The 16,959-nt window shown below is 34.8% G+C and overlaps 1 protein-coding gene across 2 annotated transcripts in view; it reads right to left on the bottom strand.

Moving 5' to 3' along the window:
• Window positions 1-16,959, bottom strand: part of SCEL (sciellin) — a 50,271-nt gene that overhangs the window by 15,804 nt on the left and 17,508 nt on the right. For both annotated transcript variants that reach the window (XM_030036710.2, XM_030036708.2), the window contains exons 7-10: window positions 15,499-15,564; window positions 14,235-14,300; window positions 12,117-12,149; window positions 10,745-10,816 (exon numbers count right to left, since the gene is read on the bottom strand). In XM_030036710.2, the coding sequence (XP_029892570.1) occupies window positions 10,745-10,816; window positions 12,117-12,149; window positions 14,235-14,300; window positions 15,499-15,564 (237 nt within the window). The remainder of the gene's footprint in view (window positions 1-10,744; window positions 10,817-12,116; window positions 12,150-14,234; window positions 14,301-15,498; window positions 15,565-16,959) is intronic.

Genomic DNA, 16,959 nt, shown 5'->3' on the forward strand with positions numbered 1-16,959 from the left:
TCCTGATATGTGCATGAACAATTTCTTAGCTAAAAGGTAATTATGGAGTAAGTCTTTCTGGATAAATCAGCAAAAAGTCCATTAGTCTATTTGGTAGGCTATCTAGACCAGCTTCTTCGCAATTAAACTCTTCCTTGTCATAAGAAATTTCATGTTGAAACTGAGCAATGCTGAGAACTAGTTACATCCAGTGATCCTCGAACTTCAGTAAAAGAAATAGGATGTGATTTACTATTATTATCTGATATAAGGGGAAAAAAAAAATCTTCCTTGAATTAGATCTTGTTGGTTAATTAATTTTCTTTTTCAATATACTAACATTAAACATATAATATATATTAATGTAATGTAGCTATTAAAAATAGAAATATAAATCAATGTCTTTTATACTCTTTGAATGGAACGTTTAGTAGTATCAAGTCAAAACATGGGGTGTTGCTTTGACTGCCTTTATTTCCCTTCAAAGGGTTGCGCTGGTGTTAACATTTCTATAAAACACTTCATTTTCATGAAAATGCATTTTCCAACTGCAATCTCTTCTACTGAAGAACTTTCAGCAACTTTACCTAAAAAGTTACTATCTAGTAACCTTAACTCACAACAAAAAATTGAAAAATTTACTCCTCAAAAGAAAGCAATGGGAAAAGAGTGATGCCCATGATGGTATGACAGTCCCCCCGCTGTAGGACCTGTTCTGTAACCTGGTAGTCAACAGTGTTCCATACAGTCTCATTACTGACATTTCATTCTGAACAGTTCTGTCATGAAACAGCATCTCAGAGAAAGATAAAGACAGCCTTTCCAGATTTCTTCTTGGTCATGTTTGCCAGCTTTGGGACTCTCTTTGATGAGATTATCAAGACCTCCGTTTGCTTAGGAATGAAACAAATCCAGTTCGACGCAAGGAGAGTCTACTGCCACTTAGCAAGAATTCCATACCAGTCATTAATAAATCTACATATTATATATTTTTGTAAATTGTCTTTATATTATCACAGATATCACACTTTTCAGAGTTTTCCTCCAGAAGCCAGAGTCTTGTGGTTATCCAAAATTATCCTTTCCTTTACAAACTGGATGGCAAATTGCTTCCTCAGTATTTGGAGGTAGCAACACTAAAATGATAATAAGTCTAATAAGACAACAGATTGTTACTTTGTTGGCTTATATTTTTGCTATTTGTATTAAGAAAAAACCTCCAGCTGTGAATGTGTCTGGCTTGAGTAAAATATACATTATTATTCTTGTCTGCTGCATCCTCCATTCCTTTATGTTCTCAGAGGTATTTAAAATATGCATGTCAAGTCTTCTATAAAGCCTACTGAAGCTTTGCAATTGCAGCTACCTCAATTATGATCTTTATGTGCTATGCAACCCTCACATATGTATCGGCCTCAGTGTTGCATATTCACCCAAAGCACAGAAAGCAGGAGAGTTGGGACTCCTGTTCATTCTGGTTGCAATCATAGGATTATATGCAGTTTACTCAGCAGGGTTATCAGTAGCCTTTCTGCTTACTTCTGCTGACTTTCACAGTGTGGAGCAACAGAAAGGCTGTGACAGTAGCAAAGCCGTGCCCTGCAGGCCAGTACGCTCCTATGTCTGATTTTCAAAGGAATATAAGCATTTGCAGAATCAAATTCCAATACATTTTTTATGAGACTTAGCTCAGTAGAACAGATATGTTTGAAATTTTTACTCATGGTATAGATATAAAATATTGTATTAACTTTTTTACAATTTTCAATTTCATATTTTTTAATAATTTCTGGGCGTCCTTCCTTCAGAATCTGATAAAGTTACTGAAGACACCTTCCTATAAAAATAAGCAAATACAATGTAGGTAAAATATGCTCCCACCACTAGAACTTCTTGTGTTAACCTTTGTAAGAAATGTTAAAATATCTTAGTGTTTTTTTATCAAATGCTACACAATTGAATTAATAACACTATAGAAATTGATTGTAGAACACTGGGAAGTTATATCACTTATATACTTGTTCTTCTTGTAGGTAACATTTTTCTGTTGACAGGGAAGGAAGAAACTCCTGTAGATCAGCAGAAAAGATTCTGGCTTTAAAACACAATCTTTTTAAGTTTTCACATGTATTTTAACACTCTTCCCAGGTAACTTCAGATTTGCTTCACCTTAAATTGCTCTGTTCACTTTGCACAGAGTTTTCAAACAAAAAAAGAGGAGTTATCTAAAACAGTTCAACCTTGACCTATTACCTGTTTGGAAATCATGGCGGGGGTGGGGGGTGGGGGGAGATTTACAAACTTCCAATAATTTAAGAATCATTCATTCAGAAATGTGTGTACTGGCCCACATTAATCCTTGGTGCAACTCAAGGGATAGATGAGCTAGTTCCCTTCTGTAGACTTTGCAGCCAACAGCATTTTTTTACTTCTTCGTACATTATTTTCAGTGCTTTGAGTATCCCAATGCACTGACTGGCTTGCAAGGAAGATTTTACTTGCTGTACAAAGGGATAGTAACAAAAGTAAAAGTCTAGGCTGCATGTGCACTCCTTGTCAACCTGCAGCCTGATTTATAGGACACCAACACTGAAGAGTGCTAAAAAGTGAACAGAAACAGTTGCAGCTGCAGATGACAGCACAAAAATACATGCTGACTGACCTGTTCAGCTACACTTTATGGTTCCTATGGAACAAAACTTCTGTAAAACATAACCCTTAGAAGATATTAATTTATTGCACTGGTAACATTTCTCAAACTTTCACTCTCATGAAACATCTGCTTGACATGACTGCAGCAAGTAATCAGGGCTGACATCTTGCAAGTTCTTTGCCTTGAGGTGGCTGGCTAGTGCAAAGGAGAGGTCATACGATATGCAACTTCAACTGCTGGTTCAAGCATAGTTCAGGTTATTAGCAACTGAAGTTAAAGTTTGAAAGCTGTTGTTTATAAAAGGATAAGATATAAAGCAGGGCAAGCTGCAGGACATAGTGGATAGGTTGGAACTTATCTGATTAGGTTCAGGGCATACTTTTGCTGAGTTTTTTAATCTCTCATTGTTAGCAAAGCTACATTTACTTTAGCAATAGCACACAGTGGGTACCAGTGTTGACATCACCACATAACCCAGTCTCACATTAAAAATTAGAATGGATGTGCAATACAGAGCCTAAACAGAATTTCAGTTTAGGTTTCATTTGAGAGTTGTTAGCATGCTAAAAATCAGCAATACAATTTATACCTTTTCTAATACTTCTAAAAGAGATGGCAAGTATTAAAGTGGAGAAGAGACTAACCTATATATTCATACATTAAAGAAGCTCCTTGAATATCAGAATATCAGATGCAGTGAAAGGCTGTTGTGGAGAAGGTTTTCCAGTTGCAGATATAACTGTCATTTGAAAAAATAAACTATTTCAATGTCCAAGGATGGCTGAATTGAATTCCTATTTCTTAAATATGTCAACAATTTTAAAAAATATAGATGATGACAGAAAACAGCAGTATAAAACTTCTACACAAAGCAGTTTAGACAAACTTGGGGAAATATCTTTCAAATATGGTAGGTGGCTTGTAATAGATGCTGACATTTTTCATAGGTCATTCCAAAGGATGCCACCTCCAAGCATAGTATTTTCAGAGACAGACATTACATCACTGTGAACATTCTGCCTAGAGTGCGTATTTTTCGAAATGGATGAGAATGAGGTAGGTCAGACAGCCTGCCAGGAGGAGAATATATAGTTTGGTCGTAAATTCAAGAAGATGAAATATTTTAATACCACCATAGGACATGATTGGAATTTTTTAGGAGCACCTAACTCAGGAAAACAAATATATACTTTTGTATTCTGTATAAAAATAGTTGGAACAGCAGTACAGAGGATTTTGTATCACATTTTGTACAAAAGGATCAAGTATTGAAAAGAGCAATGAATTTATTATAAAATAAAAATGTTAAGACTTAGAATAAGACCTAGGTGTGTTTGTTAGAATCACTGAAGTATGGAAGATAATTCTATTAATTCATTTACTTTTTCCTTTGTAAGGGACCACCTCCAGAAAAAAAGTCTATTCAGCCTTTAACATCCCCTTGCACAAAAATGCTTAAAATAGCACTATGAATCTACAAGAAAGCCCCACTCTCAAGGCCAGAAAAACCTATGTGCAACTGGGCCACTGTGGGCTTCATGCTATAAACTTGTTAACCACGAATTTTGCTGCTGCTGTCTGCTATTTTGCCTCTAGCTGCCTGTGTAAAATAGGATTATAAATTTGACAACTAATGAAGAGAGTCCACCATAAAAGGCTAGCAAAGAAGATAAGTAAAATAGGTTTAAAAAAAGCTGTCAAGGCACGCTGCATGCAAAATTTATGGCTTAGTTTAACCAGACACTCCTGTTCTGCCATATCTTGGACCCCTATGCCTCTCAGACCCAAACAAAAAGGGAAATTATTTAGGGTTTGTGTGATAAGCTCTCCAGAAATTAGCTAAATTTCAAAAGCTTAATATCTCTGACCCTGAAACAATATCAGCAAATGTTCCTTCATTTACAGAACAAATGTCTTTTGTGTTATCTCATTTTATTAATGTTGGGTATCTAATGTCTTCCTTGATTTAATGTGCAAAAGACCTATGGACATGTTCAGTAAGTAATCTTTAAAGTTATAAAAATGAATGTATGATGCAATCACAAAGTATGATTTTTTCCTCTTATGGTCTGTATTAAAAACTTAGAGAAATTGAGTTGTCTACATTTTGCTTTGCCTTTCAGTCTGCATTTGATTTCTAACTCAGTTCACTTGAGATAATGATCTAATACTTTTCAGTCCTTCTGCTCTGTGAGATCTGTTTGTGAATCTCATTTATTTCAGTGGATAATAGTTCTGTAATTCTGGTTTAACTGGTGACAAGTCAGATCACCATCAAAAAGGAAAACACAAATGAATCCCATCCAGACATTCAAGCACAGCTAATAGTTTTTTTGGTTTGGTTTGGGGTTTTTGGTTTTGGGGTTTTTTTAATCTTGAAAACATTCAGGTAAAGTTTCAAATGGCATAGAAACAGGAAACATGAACCATGCCTACAGAGCTTTAGTGATGTTATTAGTTATTTGGTGAAAGCAATGAAAACCTTTCTAATGTTTGTATTTGCAAATTGGGAAGGCAATGAAGAAAACAGTCAACAAAAATAGATTTTAAAAAGTTTGGTCACATTTTGCTCACTGTCCTTATGCTAAGGCCAAACTGAAGTTGATCCTGGACATGTGTGGGAAAGAGTGAGAAACAAAATTTTAAACAGGCCCAAGCCATGCTCTTGAACCTCAAGTATCAGACAGGAAAGTATGTGACCACAACTCCCTAGTCATTCAGTGAATGCTTACTTAACCTCTAAAAGTCTTGCTAAGCCCATTTCTAGTTCCAGATGTTCCCTAATTCCTGGCGGCATTCTTGCCTTGTTACCTAGAATTTCATCATCCCTCTTTGCTGATACACAAACAGTCCACATAATACCCAAGCACCAATATTGTAGGTGTTGTTTTATGGACCAGAAAACTGAAGGACCACACAAGTTTCACAAGACTTGCCATAATGTCTTTAATCAGTGCAGCACTTCATGTCAAATTCCTGGATACTCAGTGAGGCCAGAGGCAGATCTATTAAAGGAGTCATACACAGTATTTTTAATAGATCTCCATCTGTTTTCTGATTAAAAGCCCTGAGCAGGATAATAAAAACTACTGAGGTAACTCCCTCTTTCTAATAGATGATATTATAAAAGATATATAATATTTCTAAATATGATACCAAACAAGTTGCATCTGTTGTCCTTTCTTCAGTGATGTCTCCCGGTTGACCTCCCACAAAGCATTCTGATCAACAGTTTCTTCTTCTGACATGATGGAGTATGCAAAGACCACACTAACCAAGTCTGGCTAGAACCTTAAGGGCATTTCTGACCTAGTCATGTCAGCACAGAAGAAGACAAAACCAACTGATTGCCAACCGGACCTTCCAAATCTGAACTAAAAGAGTTCTAGAGTACATTAAGTATGTCAGGCATCTCACTGGATAAAGCTTAACATCATGGGCCCAGCTGAATTTTGATCTGCCATCCATGGCTGCTTTACTGTCCCTATATCAGATTTTATCATTAGTATAACTGAGAATGAATAAAGAAGTTCTTTGAGAAAAGAGTGGCATTTATTCTGAAGCAGGGTGCATTTCCTTCCACACCACCATGCTGACTAATCAGTGCCAGGAGCCCTCATTCAGCCCTTTCATCAGTAACAGCCGAGGATGAGGGAACAGAAGAGGTCTGCAGTCAACTGTGAAAGCCAATTTATACTGTGCCAAAACCAGTGTAATGCTTCACCCAGAGGATTTTGGAGTTAAATACAGAGGAAGAAGCTGTTGATCAGAATGTTTTATAGGAGGTGGACTGGGAAAGATCACTGAAAAAAGGACAACAACTTATTCAGTTTTGCTTGGAGGATATGTATGACCCTGTAAACACTGTATTAACTTTTCAGTTAGGAATAATGGGCTTGGATCTCTTCACATAAGCTCTGCAACAGGAAATCATTTATATCAACATGCAGAAAAGCTGTAAACCAACATTCCACTGAATGCCTGATCTGTCAGAATTGGGAGGCAGAAGGTCCCTGTCACTAGGAAATGCCTTCTGCTGAAATGCAAAAATGTATCATCAGAAATGACTGTATTAATTTGTACTATCAAAAACAATTTAGAAAGTGTAAAGCCACTTCACTTTACCATAAAGAAAAAATTGTCATTGTAGCCAAAACAAGATCTGGCTGCAGTTACAACTACTGAATTATGGATATGCCTACATGATTTCTGTTTTAGTATCCTTGCTTCCAACATTTTGAGTGACATAAGTGTCCTCCAGAACATTTTAGAGATCTCCTGAAGGTATCACTAAAAAGTGAAAGCAAACAAAAAAGACATCACAATGGAAAAGTCACAGAGGTATACCTGTGTGGGAGTCATGCCTTCTAATTTTGGTCATCTAAACTTTAGTCGAACCTAAGATAATTCTCTAGGATGTTTCCAGTGGCTGTTTGGAATTGCCTGTCTCTCTCCATAGAACAGATTTCTCTCTTTCATGTAATGGGAACACATAATTGGCCAATGCTTCAAAATGCACCTACATGTTCTTTCAGGTTTGTGCTCTTTGCAGCTTTAGAATAAAAGTTTTATCAATAAATGTTCACTTAGGAGACCTGACATGATGGTTTTAATTCCATTGGTTTGAAAAATTCCAAGTTGATACCAATTTACTCCAATTTTTTAAATAATTTCAAAAACCCCTGTATCTTATTTTTTCCACTCTTCAAAGTTGCCAAATGTTGATAGACACAGAAAAATGTGTCCTTGTTACAAGAGATAGTTTAAGCACAGGTAATTAATGTGTTGTTCTTTCATGATCTTTTATAATGAAAACTGGCAACACATGTCGGGTCAAAGAGGAATATCATTAAAAAGGAGCATAATACAAACATATTTACAGCATTGTCTAAATTTGCTACTATCTGACAGGAGTGATTATAGTTAATTACCCTGTACCATATAAGAAAACCTGGTACAGAACTAATATTCAGTGTACAGTAATTTATAGAAAATAAAATGTTAAAGAGCCAAGAACATAGTATCTGTTTAATTATGTCAGAAAAAATATTCTAGTTCCTTGTTTCTGTTCCCTAGAAATTGCCTCTCTTACCCACATACATACAAATACACAGCTGCAACATTTTCTTCAACCTAGCTCTGCTGTTGATGGCATACCAAAAAGGCATGCTTCTGTAAAATTTCTGCAATGTGCCCTGTGCCCCTACAGACTAAGAGTCATTCACTGGTAGCAGACAATCTCACCAAGGATGCTTTAAGAGCTGATATCTCTAAGTTCTTATATAACCCCTGTTACTATCACTTCAAAAGCTTCTCCTCACATATGTCCAACACAAATTCTGATATATCTATGCAAAATAAAAGATAAATTCATTACTTCTACAATATATGAACTCTTGGAAATATGGCTTTTTGATTATTCTGCATCTTTTGGTAGTAATACCTTTGTTACTGCACTGGTAAATGTGGCCCACTGTGCCAAATACTGTTACTTTCTGTATAGATCACACGCAAGCAAGCAGCGTAGTTGAATACAAGTGAACACCATATAAAAGCAGTTTATAGAAATACACATTTTTGATCCTAACTATAATCATTAAGGAAAGATCAACTAAAGTTGTTAAACACCCTTGGGATGTTTGAAGTGGTTTAACAGTATTACCTACAGAACATGGTTCTTTAAAAAACACATTTTTTTAAACACCTGCAGTTAATGGTTGCAACAATTCTGTAATGGAAAAACACAGAGTGAGAATCTTGGATCTCCACTGAAGTGGAAACAAAACACAAAAAGAACGTGATAAGCAATGAATAAAAGACCCATTGAGTAAATCAGAAAAAAGTTTCTGTATGTATCCATTGCAGTGCTCATATGCTGCTGCATTTGTAAGATACCAAGAGACCTGATTTGAGGATGACCTATTATGCTCTGAAAAATACACAATTATTAGACAGTGGTTATCTTTACTTTTTCTGGATCCTAGCCTACTTATGTTGTCTAGTGTACCTATAAATGCCCTAACTAATCATGAGATGTCGATTCCATTCTGTTAATCGTATCTATAAGGTGGAGGTCCATATGTCCATGCCTCCAGATATGCTATATATATTATTGTATACTCTGTGTTTTAAGATGGATGCCACGTCTAACTGTTGTACTTGAAAACAATGCAAAAATTGCTTTTTATGTTAACAGAATCAGTGTTAGGCCTTGCATGGAACAGTACAAAATGAAGCTTACACTTTTAGCCAAAAGAGATAGTATCTGACATCCTTTTCAGGTAAATCCCTTCCAAAAGATTTTCTGTGTATTGCTGGCCAGTTTGATAGAAAATAATTGCCATTTTCCACTTATTTTATACTGAAATTAATTCATTATTCCTTTAATATCCCTATCAGAATCCTGAGTGAAAGACAAATAATCAATTAAGTATGACTTTAAAAAGCATGACCTGAAAATCTTTGCATTCTAAGTGAAAATATAGGAAATTAAAAGATATAATATAAAATATTATTCTAATAAATGCTGGTGTTACTGTTTACTTCCCCTGTGTGGCCCAACCATTTTTTGCCAGAAGTGTAGTATTTATATGACATCTTTAATAGAAAAAAGGCATTTCTGCTGACAGCTGCTTAATGCATTTTTGGTTAGCGTAAATTTAACAAAAATCTGTAGTTTTATGAAGCTAACACAGCAGCAGCAGATGGATGACATCTGAAGCACAAGCCAAATGTAAAGGAATTGTAGCAGGAGTAGAGGGGGCTGAATTTTGCCTACTAAGATTACAGGCTACTTATAGTTTATATAGTGACACAAATAGCTGTAGCAGCACAACGTTACCATAGAAACTTGCAGACCAGTAAAATATTCCTCCATCTCTCCACCAATGGAGGGACAGGAATACAAAGCTTGATATGGTAATGAAAGCCACCGGGGGATGATGAATGTGAACTGATTGAGGGTGAGGATTAAGTAAGACCTTAACAAGTCTTTAGGAGTGAAGAATGGCCGTGACTTCCCTGGTTAATACAGTGGCATATTTAATTTTCTAAGATCACCCACATTTGTTGGCAGGAAAATGTTTCACTGAAACATTGCTTTTTTCCTAGGGATTACACAGTCAGGCATCTTTTGGATGTCTTTCTTAATTATTTTGTACTTTTTTTACATACTGGAGGCTTTGGGAGAGGGGGGCATGATTCAAAATAATATAGAATGTGGCTTCAGACCTCAGAAAACTGTACTTCATTAATCAAATTAAATAAAATTAGCTAATTTAAACTGATTTTAGTGTCTGCACCATTTAATATTTCCAGGTAAACACTGAAAAATGAGCTACTGTAATTCTCAGTGCATATCTGGAAATGTATTTCTAATTCACTCACTTTTTAATTGCATATTCAGGCATTTTATTCTGGTCAAGGTCAGAGAGTCATATTTTTTGCATGGTTATTGCTGATTGTTTTGAAAAATGTAACATCTCCATCAGTAGAGAACCATATGATTTGCTGGAACTTCAGTAAAAAAAAAAAAAATAAAATTTCTCTGTCTTTTCCACCAATAGTTTTCATGGTATTCTGTACGCTTTCCAAGATACATTAGTACATATGCCATCTAACTCATACCAGAAGAACAAGTCCATCTGTTCAAATGTACTAATTTTGTCACACTAAATGGTGTATGTTGGGTTTTTACTATTTAAAATGTTAACACTACAATGCACAAGTTGTTTTTTTGTTTATATTCATAGTAGTGTGTAGATATTACCTCTCCCACAGTTTATTGAAGACCAAAGAAAATATACTGTATAATCCATACTACTTCAATTCATCTGTTTCCAAACATTTGCAGCAACTATCTATATGCTGCTCTTTAAGATTCAGGCTAGACAGACTGAAAGAATAAAAAATTAAACATCAGAGATAACTTAGCAAGTCAATGAGAAGGAATTCATAGTTTGTACTTCTAGGCCAATTGTTAGGACTAGGTAAATGCTGCATTTATCACACACTGTGTCCAAATGAGCTATCAAATATGGAAATCAGAGTACTTAATATCACATTTATCAATGTTTATCAAAGCACTGTTTTCATTATATCTGCTTATGTTACCTTGCTGTAGCTTGATCATCCACATCAGTCTTTGATTTCTGAGGAGTCACCTGATCTGATGAAAAGGCAGCCCTGCAATAGGAATGGTGAAAACATACTTAAGGCACAAGAAGATATTTGGAAACACATTGTATCATTGAAATGGGCTATCATTGCAGATGTAGTATTTCTTACAACTGTAACCACAGTGAGATTGGATTTTCTTTGAGAAACTTTTTTGGTTTTTTTCTTTAAATATCATATATATATATTTGATATAAATATACATAATATATATAAAGACATATATTATATATATGTAAAGAATACATATATAAAGAGCTATGTAATGCTTTAGTTCACTGGATTACTGCATCTGCTGAGCTTTTTGAAAAATTAGTGTTCTAAGACTAGCTGCTTTTCTAGCATGGATATACTAATAAAGCAGAGTTTCTTTACTGTGTCAAAATTGTTTTAGTAATAAAGGAAATTTTAAATACTTTTCTACTACCTACTAAATAAATTTTACTTATTTAGTAAAGACTAACATTTTACTTGTTTAGCAAAGTACTGATTTTTTAAGAATTAAATAAGTAAACAATTACACTTTCCTATTTTTACTTATTTGTGTTAACAGTCAGATTGGCTACTACAGGAATACTAAAATTATAAGAAATTGTAAGAAAGGGAGAAGGTGGCCAATACAGTTGGAAATGAGTTATGTGCTTTAGAGAATCTTTCTATTAGGATGGCAAACTAAACCATGACAAGTTGTGTAGCTGTCTTAATTAGAAGCCATGAAATTACAGGTTGGTTAAGTAATCTTTTCCTAATTTAGACCATATGAAATGTACATTTAATTAATGAATTTAATAAATTTATATTCTAAAATTAGAGCAACCTTTGCAGATACTCAAATAAGTTTAGAGTACTTTACATTAATTCATCTTATGTTAATGCCTTCTACTACAAGCCTTTGCATGTGCACAGGTTTTTAATTTACCACTTTTTTTTTCTTCATTTTGCTCACATGCTCTTTTCCACTCCCTCTTCAGACCATCAGTTTAATATAAAGGACTATTTGCACTAACAACATATATAACTGTGGAACTAAAATTGTGAAGCAGTTTTTAATTTTTTATGCAGTTACAGTTGGTTTTTCAATTTGAATAAATATCCAATGAAATGTTCTAAGCTATGTGAAAATAATTACATTTCTGCAAGGAAGGAAGTCTTCTTCATGTGCTTCTGTGACACTGACTATGGAGGAACCCTCCCAGGTAGATTATACAGTCTTTGTATTATAAATAAATGTAAAATAATAATCAAGGTTTGTGCACAGGAGTGTGTTTCATTTCTAAAACTACTAAGAAGCAAAGTAAAAAAGACATACATCTTTGGAGCCTCTGAATTTTCTGAAGTGGTCCTAGAGAAAGAAAAGAGTAAACATTTCAGAAACAAAGTAGCAAAATGCTAGTATCGAAGCACTTTGCAAGATTTTAAATCAATCAACAGCAATTAATTTTACTTTTCCTTCCTTCCAAGATGGTATTTTTCTTTGTTTCTTAATGTGGAACATAACATGTTTAACTCAAGTAGCATAATACTAAATTCTAATCATATTCTTTATACGTTACTAAGACAATCATTCTTCAGTTAACATTCTCCAGTCAATCACTCTGATCAATAGTGTTTTGTTTTCAGCACACAATTCACAACCAAAAAACTCAATTACAGTGAGCTGCTTATATTCTTAGCTTCAATTGCAATTTCTTTTAAGTGTTCTGTAAAGTGTGCTTAATCAGCTTGGAACTGAGGCAAAGCACTGTGGAAGTTTACATGTCATGCTTGACTATAGAAGACTAGAATCAGGTCTCAGAATCAGAAAAGGTAAGTAAATAATAAACCTTGACCAAAAAACCCCCACAAAACCGTGATTCCTGAACTCCCTTCCTGAGGACAGCAGAACAATCAGTCATTCTCATATTTGAAAAAGACACAGCTCTTTACTCCACCTATCATTAAGACTGATAGTGACATTTTAAAACTGTGGTTATTAGCATCTATACATAGCACTTTATTACTTGAAACTCACAGGAGAGTAAAAGACTTTCCTTTGGTGACTATTATTAGTTATAGTGATATTCACAATTTGAAATAGCTTTCACATCTTCAAAGCACTTTTAGAAGATAAACAAATTAATCATTTAATGCCCATCACTGTTTAACCAACTGTCCTTGGTGACATTGTTGTTAGATGATCCAGGAAGAGTCATGAAAGCTTCAGAAAGAATATGCCTGTATTTCGGTCTTCTCTGAACTATGAGAGTAGAGGAGTAACTGGATAATTAGTGTTGAGAAGGACACAGGAATCCCAGGTTTTTGTTGGAAGCTGGGCAGATGCCATATAGAGGATGCATCCTATCCTATGCTTTCAAAATTACCATGATTATAGTGAGACATTGAAATGAAGCCAGATAAATTCATCACAGTTGACATATTAAAAATATCTAGTAAGCATTGACTTAAAACAAAATAAACTTTAGCATCTAGGAGCTACCTTTCTGCTGGGTGGTGAGTGACTTTTTGAATCTTGGCCAAACAGATGGACAGTAGTAAACACAGAATAAGATTAAAAATAATTCCTAAACTTGGTTTTAAGGATTCATCTTAAAGTCTTCCAGTGACAGAGATGTCATAAACTCCCTAGGTAATGGTCTACCAAGGAATTATACCTAACACAACAATATATCCATTCATTTCTGTTTCATTTAATTTTCATCACTGATATGCATGCGACTCATGTTGGAAGTTTCCCAGATTAAAACTAGGGAAGCACAAGGCCATGATGCAGCCAATAGGGGACCTAAGCAAAGAATATCACAAAAGTTCATTCATGAATATTTTAAACCATCCGTATTCTGCTTTTAGATGAGAGCATAAGAAATGTCCTCTGTTCTGTTTCTGGTCTGCCAGAAAGCAACCACAAGTTTAGAAATAAACATTAAACATTCAACTACAAGTACCTTTAACCTGAGCTTTTCTTCTAAACTATTTCTTGGACACCATACTGAGAGCTGACTAAGCAGATCTTGAGGTTTTGTCCACACTTAACCAAAAGGGCCCAGGGTTAGCCCTGGCTGTCAGACCAAATGGCACCAATAGATTCCTGCCCTTAACGGCTAGTCGCTCTATAGCAGATTTGTCTTGTGGAGAGCTAACTGGAATAGTCCAAAGCAAAACCATGAAGAAAGCATACAAGTATTGTAGAAAAAATTTTGGGAGGACTTATGTAACCTCAAGTCACTGGCACTTCATATACCCAGACCTCAGTCAATGCTGGGCATCAAGCTGCTAAGAGTCCAAACAAGTATTTAGGTATGGGATGCTTTCTCTTCCCATGCCATCTCACTCATCAAACTCAGTCCCTCAAAGAATTGCCCTGTTGGCTCACTCCCAGAATCAGCTTTAGCCAAGAATTAGGAAATAACTAGCAATCATCAGTACTTACTGTTTAGTTTCCACAGTTTCTGTTGTGGTCCTACTACTTGAAACCGGGGGAGGCATCCAAGACTGCCTGTCAGTGTTAACAAATAAATTTTTTAGTATTAGCTTAATGCTGTGCAGTTGAACAGCATACTATGAATGCTAGAATGTCAGAAGTGATGTAGAAATACCTGGAACTTCTCTTAAATTATTAGTGTTTTGAAATACTGCATGCAGATACTTTTTAGACCTATTTTTTTTCCAGACAACTGAATGGAATTGAAAATAATAATTTTAATTACTGTTGTGAAAAATGTGTTCTCTGACTCTAGGTGGTCTTTTCTGCAACCTGAATAGTACAAATAAATGGATCATTCATGGGAAGGACAACCAGAGAGAATGCACAAAGGAAAGGGTGTCAAGTATCAACCCAAGAAACACATTCAGGCTGGTATTAGAGGTCACATAAACATCACAAGCACTTTCAGTTCTTTTTTTGGGGTCATTTTTTTCCCCTCAAAACTATCAATCCAGCAATTGTTTGTGAGGGAAAAGCAATTGCACCATAAACAGTGCAATTCAGTGATGGCCTTTCACATCTTCAAAGAGCCTGAAGAGAACTACTGGGCTGAAAACACCATAAACTTCCAGTGAACAAGCAGCGTTGTTAATATGAAAATGATGACATTTTAATTTCTACTTTCATAATTCTACTGATCAAGATTTTTATGCATGAAATATGGAAAAGAAAAATCACAAACGGACAGAATTTGCAGCTGGGAAGGATGCATAAAAATATGGCTATCACCAGCAGTAAGTTTTAAATTAAAAATGTAGTTCTTTGTTCTACACCCTGTTTTTAGTCTTGCTCAGATAATACTATCTGAAATCCAGATTTTTAAAGCTAGCTGTGTATCAAGCAGAAAACTCTGTGGTTCATATGTACTGCAACAGCACAGAGTCAAATTCGGCATCAGAGATTTCAACTGGTCGCAATTACAGTGAGCTATAATGCTTTAAACTTAGACACTAAAAAGGCATACGCTATAGCATCTGTTGTGGTATGTCCACTGGGCTCACAAAACTGGCTCTACAGAGACAAACTTGCAACACAGTACTCCCATGGAAAAAGCCAGAGCATGCTAAAGTTTATTTCTTGAAGCTTGCTGAGGAGTTAGAGCATTCTAGGGGAGAAAGTTGGTAATTTTTTTTAGGTAATTGTAATACATTACTGAGGTTTAATAGTGCTATATGTCCTCTGGCAACCAAGCAATGATGGTAATGAATACCTTTTTTTCTTGATTGGAGAAGTTGCAGCAGTGTTTGTGGATGCTGCATTAGGAGTCCAAGACTGTCTGTTAAGGAAATATACTTAATTAATTAACCTTCAATAAATGTATAATTTTAAATTAAAAAAACAATTATAAGAAATCATATTTCTACTATCAGAATGAACCAACTGTGTATGGTAAATGGTATGACTATGTTTATATATGCCAACTGAAATTTTGGAAATACCTCAAAGGATACAAGGTTTGACACCTTAAGAGATTCTGATGCTTAGAGAACAGATGTGTTTTTACCTGATATAAAAAGTGATTTCTGACTTCTTAAAATCTTGACTTCTGTACCTACACTTCAGTCTTCAACCACTAAAATATTAATATCCTTATTTTTCATACTTTAAGTTTTATGTTTCTTATTCAATTATGTCAATGCTGCTCTATTTTATGATATACCTGTAAAAGGAGCCAGTATTCCTCATGCTCCTAACTATATGAGTTCCAAGCCAGTGATTTTTCTCATAAAGTTTATCAAAAAGTCATTGTCTTGTCCTGTGCAATTCTTAATGTAATGAGAATAACTGAAGAACAGAGCTTTACAAATCATTTTATTGCTCTCTAGCAGGAAAAGGTATATACTGTTTAAGTCTCACTTAAGTCCCACTTCAGAATTCGTGGCAGGTCTATTAAAAAATCATCTCCAGACAAAATAACATAAAATCCAATTTATATGATATTTCATGTGTCATCGTCACCATGATTTACAACATAATGGTGCAAAACCATAATTTAAAAAATGACCTAACTTGATCTTTAAATGCCAGAGATACTCATTTGCTCTTCACAGTAATATCTCAACACTTTGCAAGATGACATTTAATTGCTGTGCTCAGTCTTCACTAGCAACTATACTCAGTGTAATTTGTTACTGATAGAACACTGCTGACACTGATGAAGGCACAAAGCGATATATTTGTCCCTTTACATTTATAAGTATGGTGGCTGAGCTCTTCTGACTTTCATTTTTTAAATAAAAATTTCAATTAGGTAAGAGCTGTAAGTTCTTTAGAAAATAAACTTTCAGTGTTGTGTAGTCATATTACATATATGAAGTGGCCATCTCTGAATCATAACAACTTTTTTAATAACATCAAAAATTTTGTGCTAACTTATTATAAATTTAAAATTAGTTTCCACCTGTTTTAAACAAAAGACTAATCTTCTGACATAAGAAAAGCTTTCCACTGGAAAAATCAGTTAGCCTGTCTATCAAAATAGTATTTTGTATGTTTTGGTACTCAAGTTTTCCATTGGCAATGTTCAATGGCATTTTCCACTGAAAACCTTCATTAGAATTTTTTCATGTAGTCTTTCCTCAGAAATACATACTGTATTTGGTATAATTCATGCAGAGAAATGTAGAGCTCTAGAATATACCCGCACTGAACTGTTTTCAAAACACTTTCA

The sequence above is a fragment of the Aquila chrysaetos genome, chromosome 14 (genome assembly GCF_900496995.4).
Source record: "Aquila chrysaetos chrysaetos chromosome 14, bAquChr1.4, whole genome shotgun sequence".
Lineage (NCBI taxonomy): Eukaryota > Metazoa > Chordata > Aves > Accipitriformes > Accipitridae > Aquila > Aquila chrysaetos.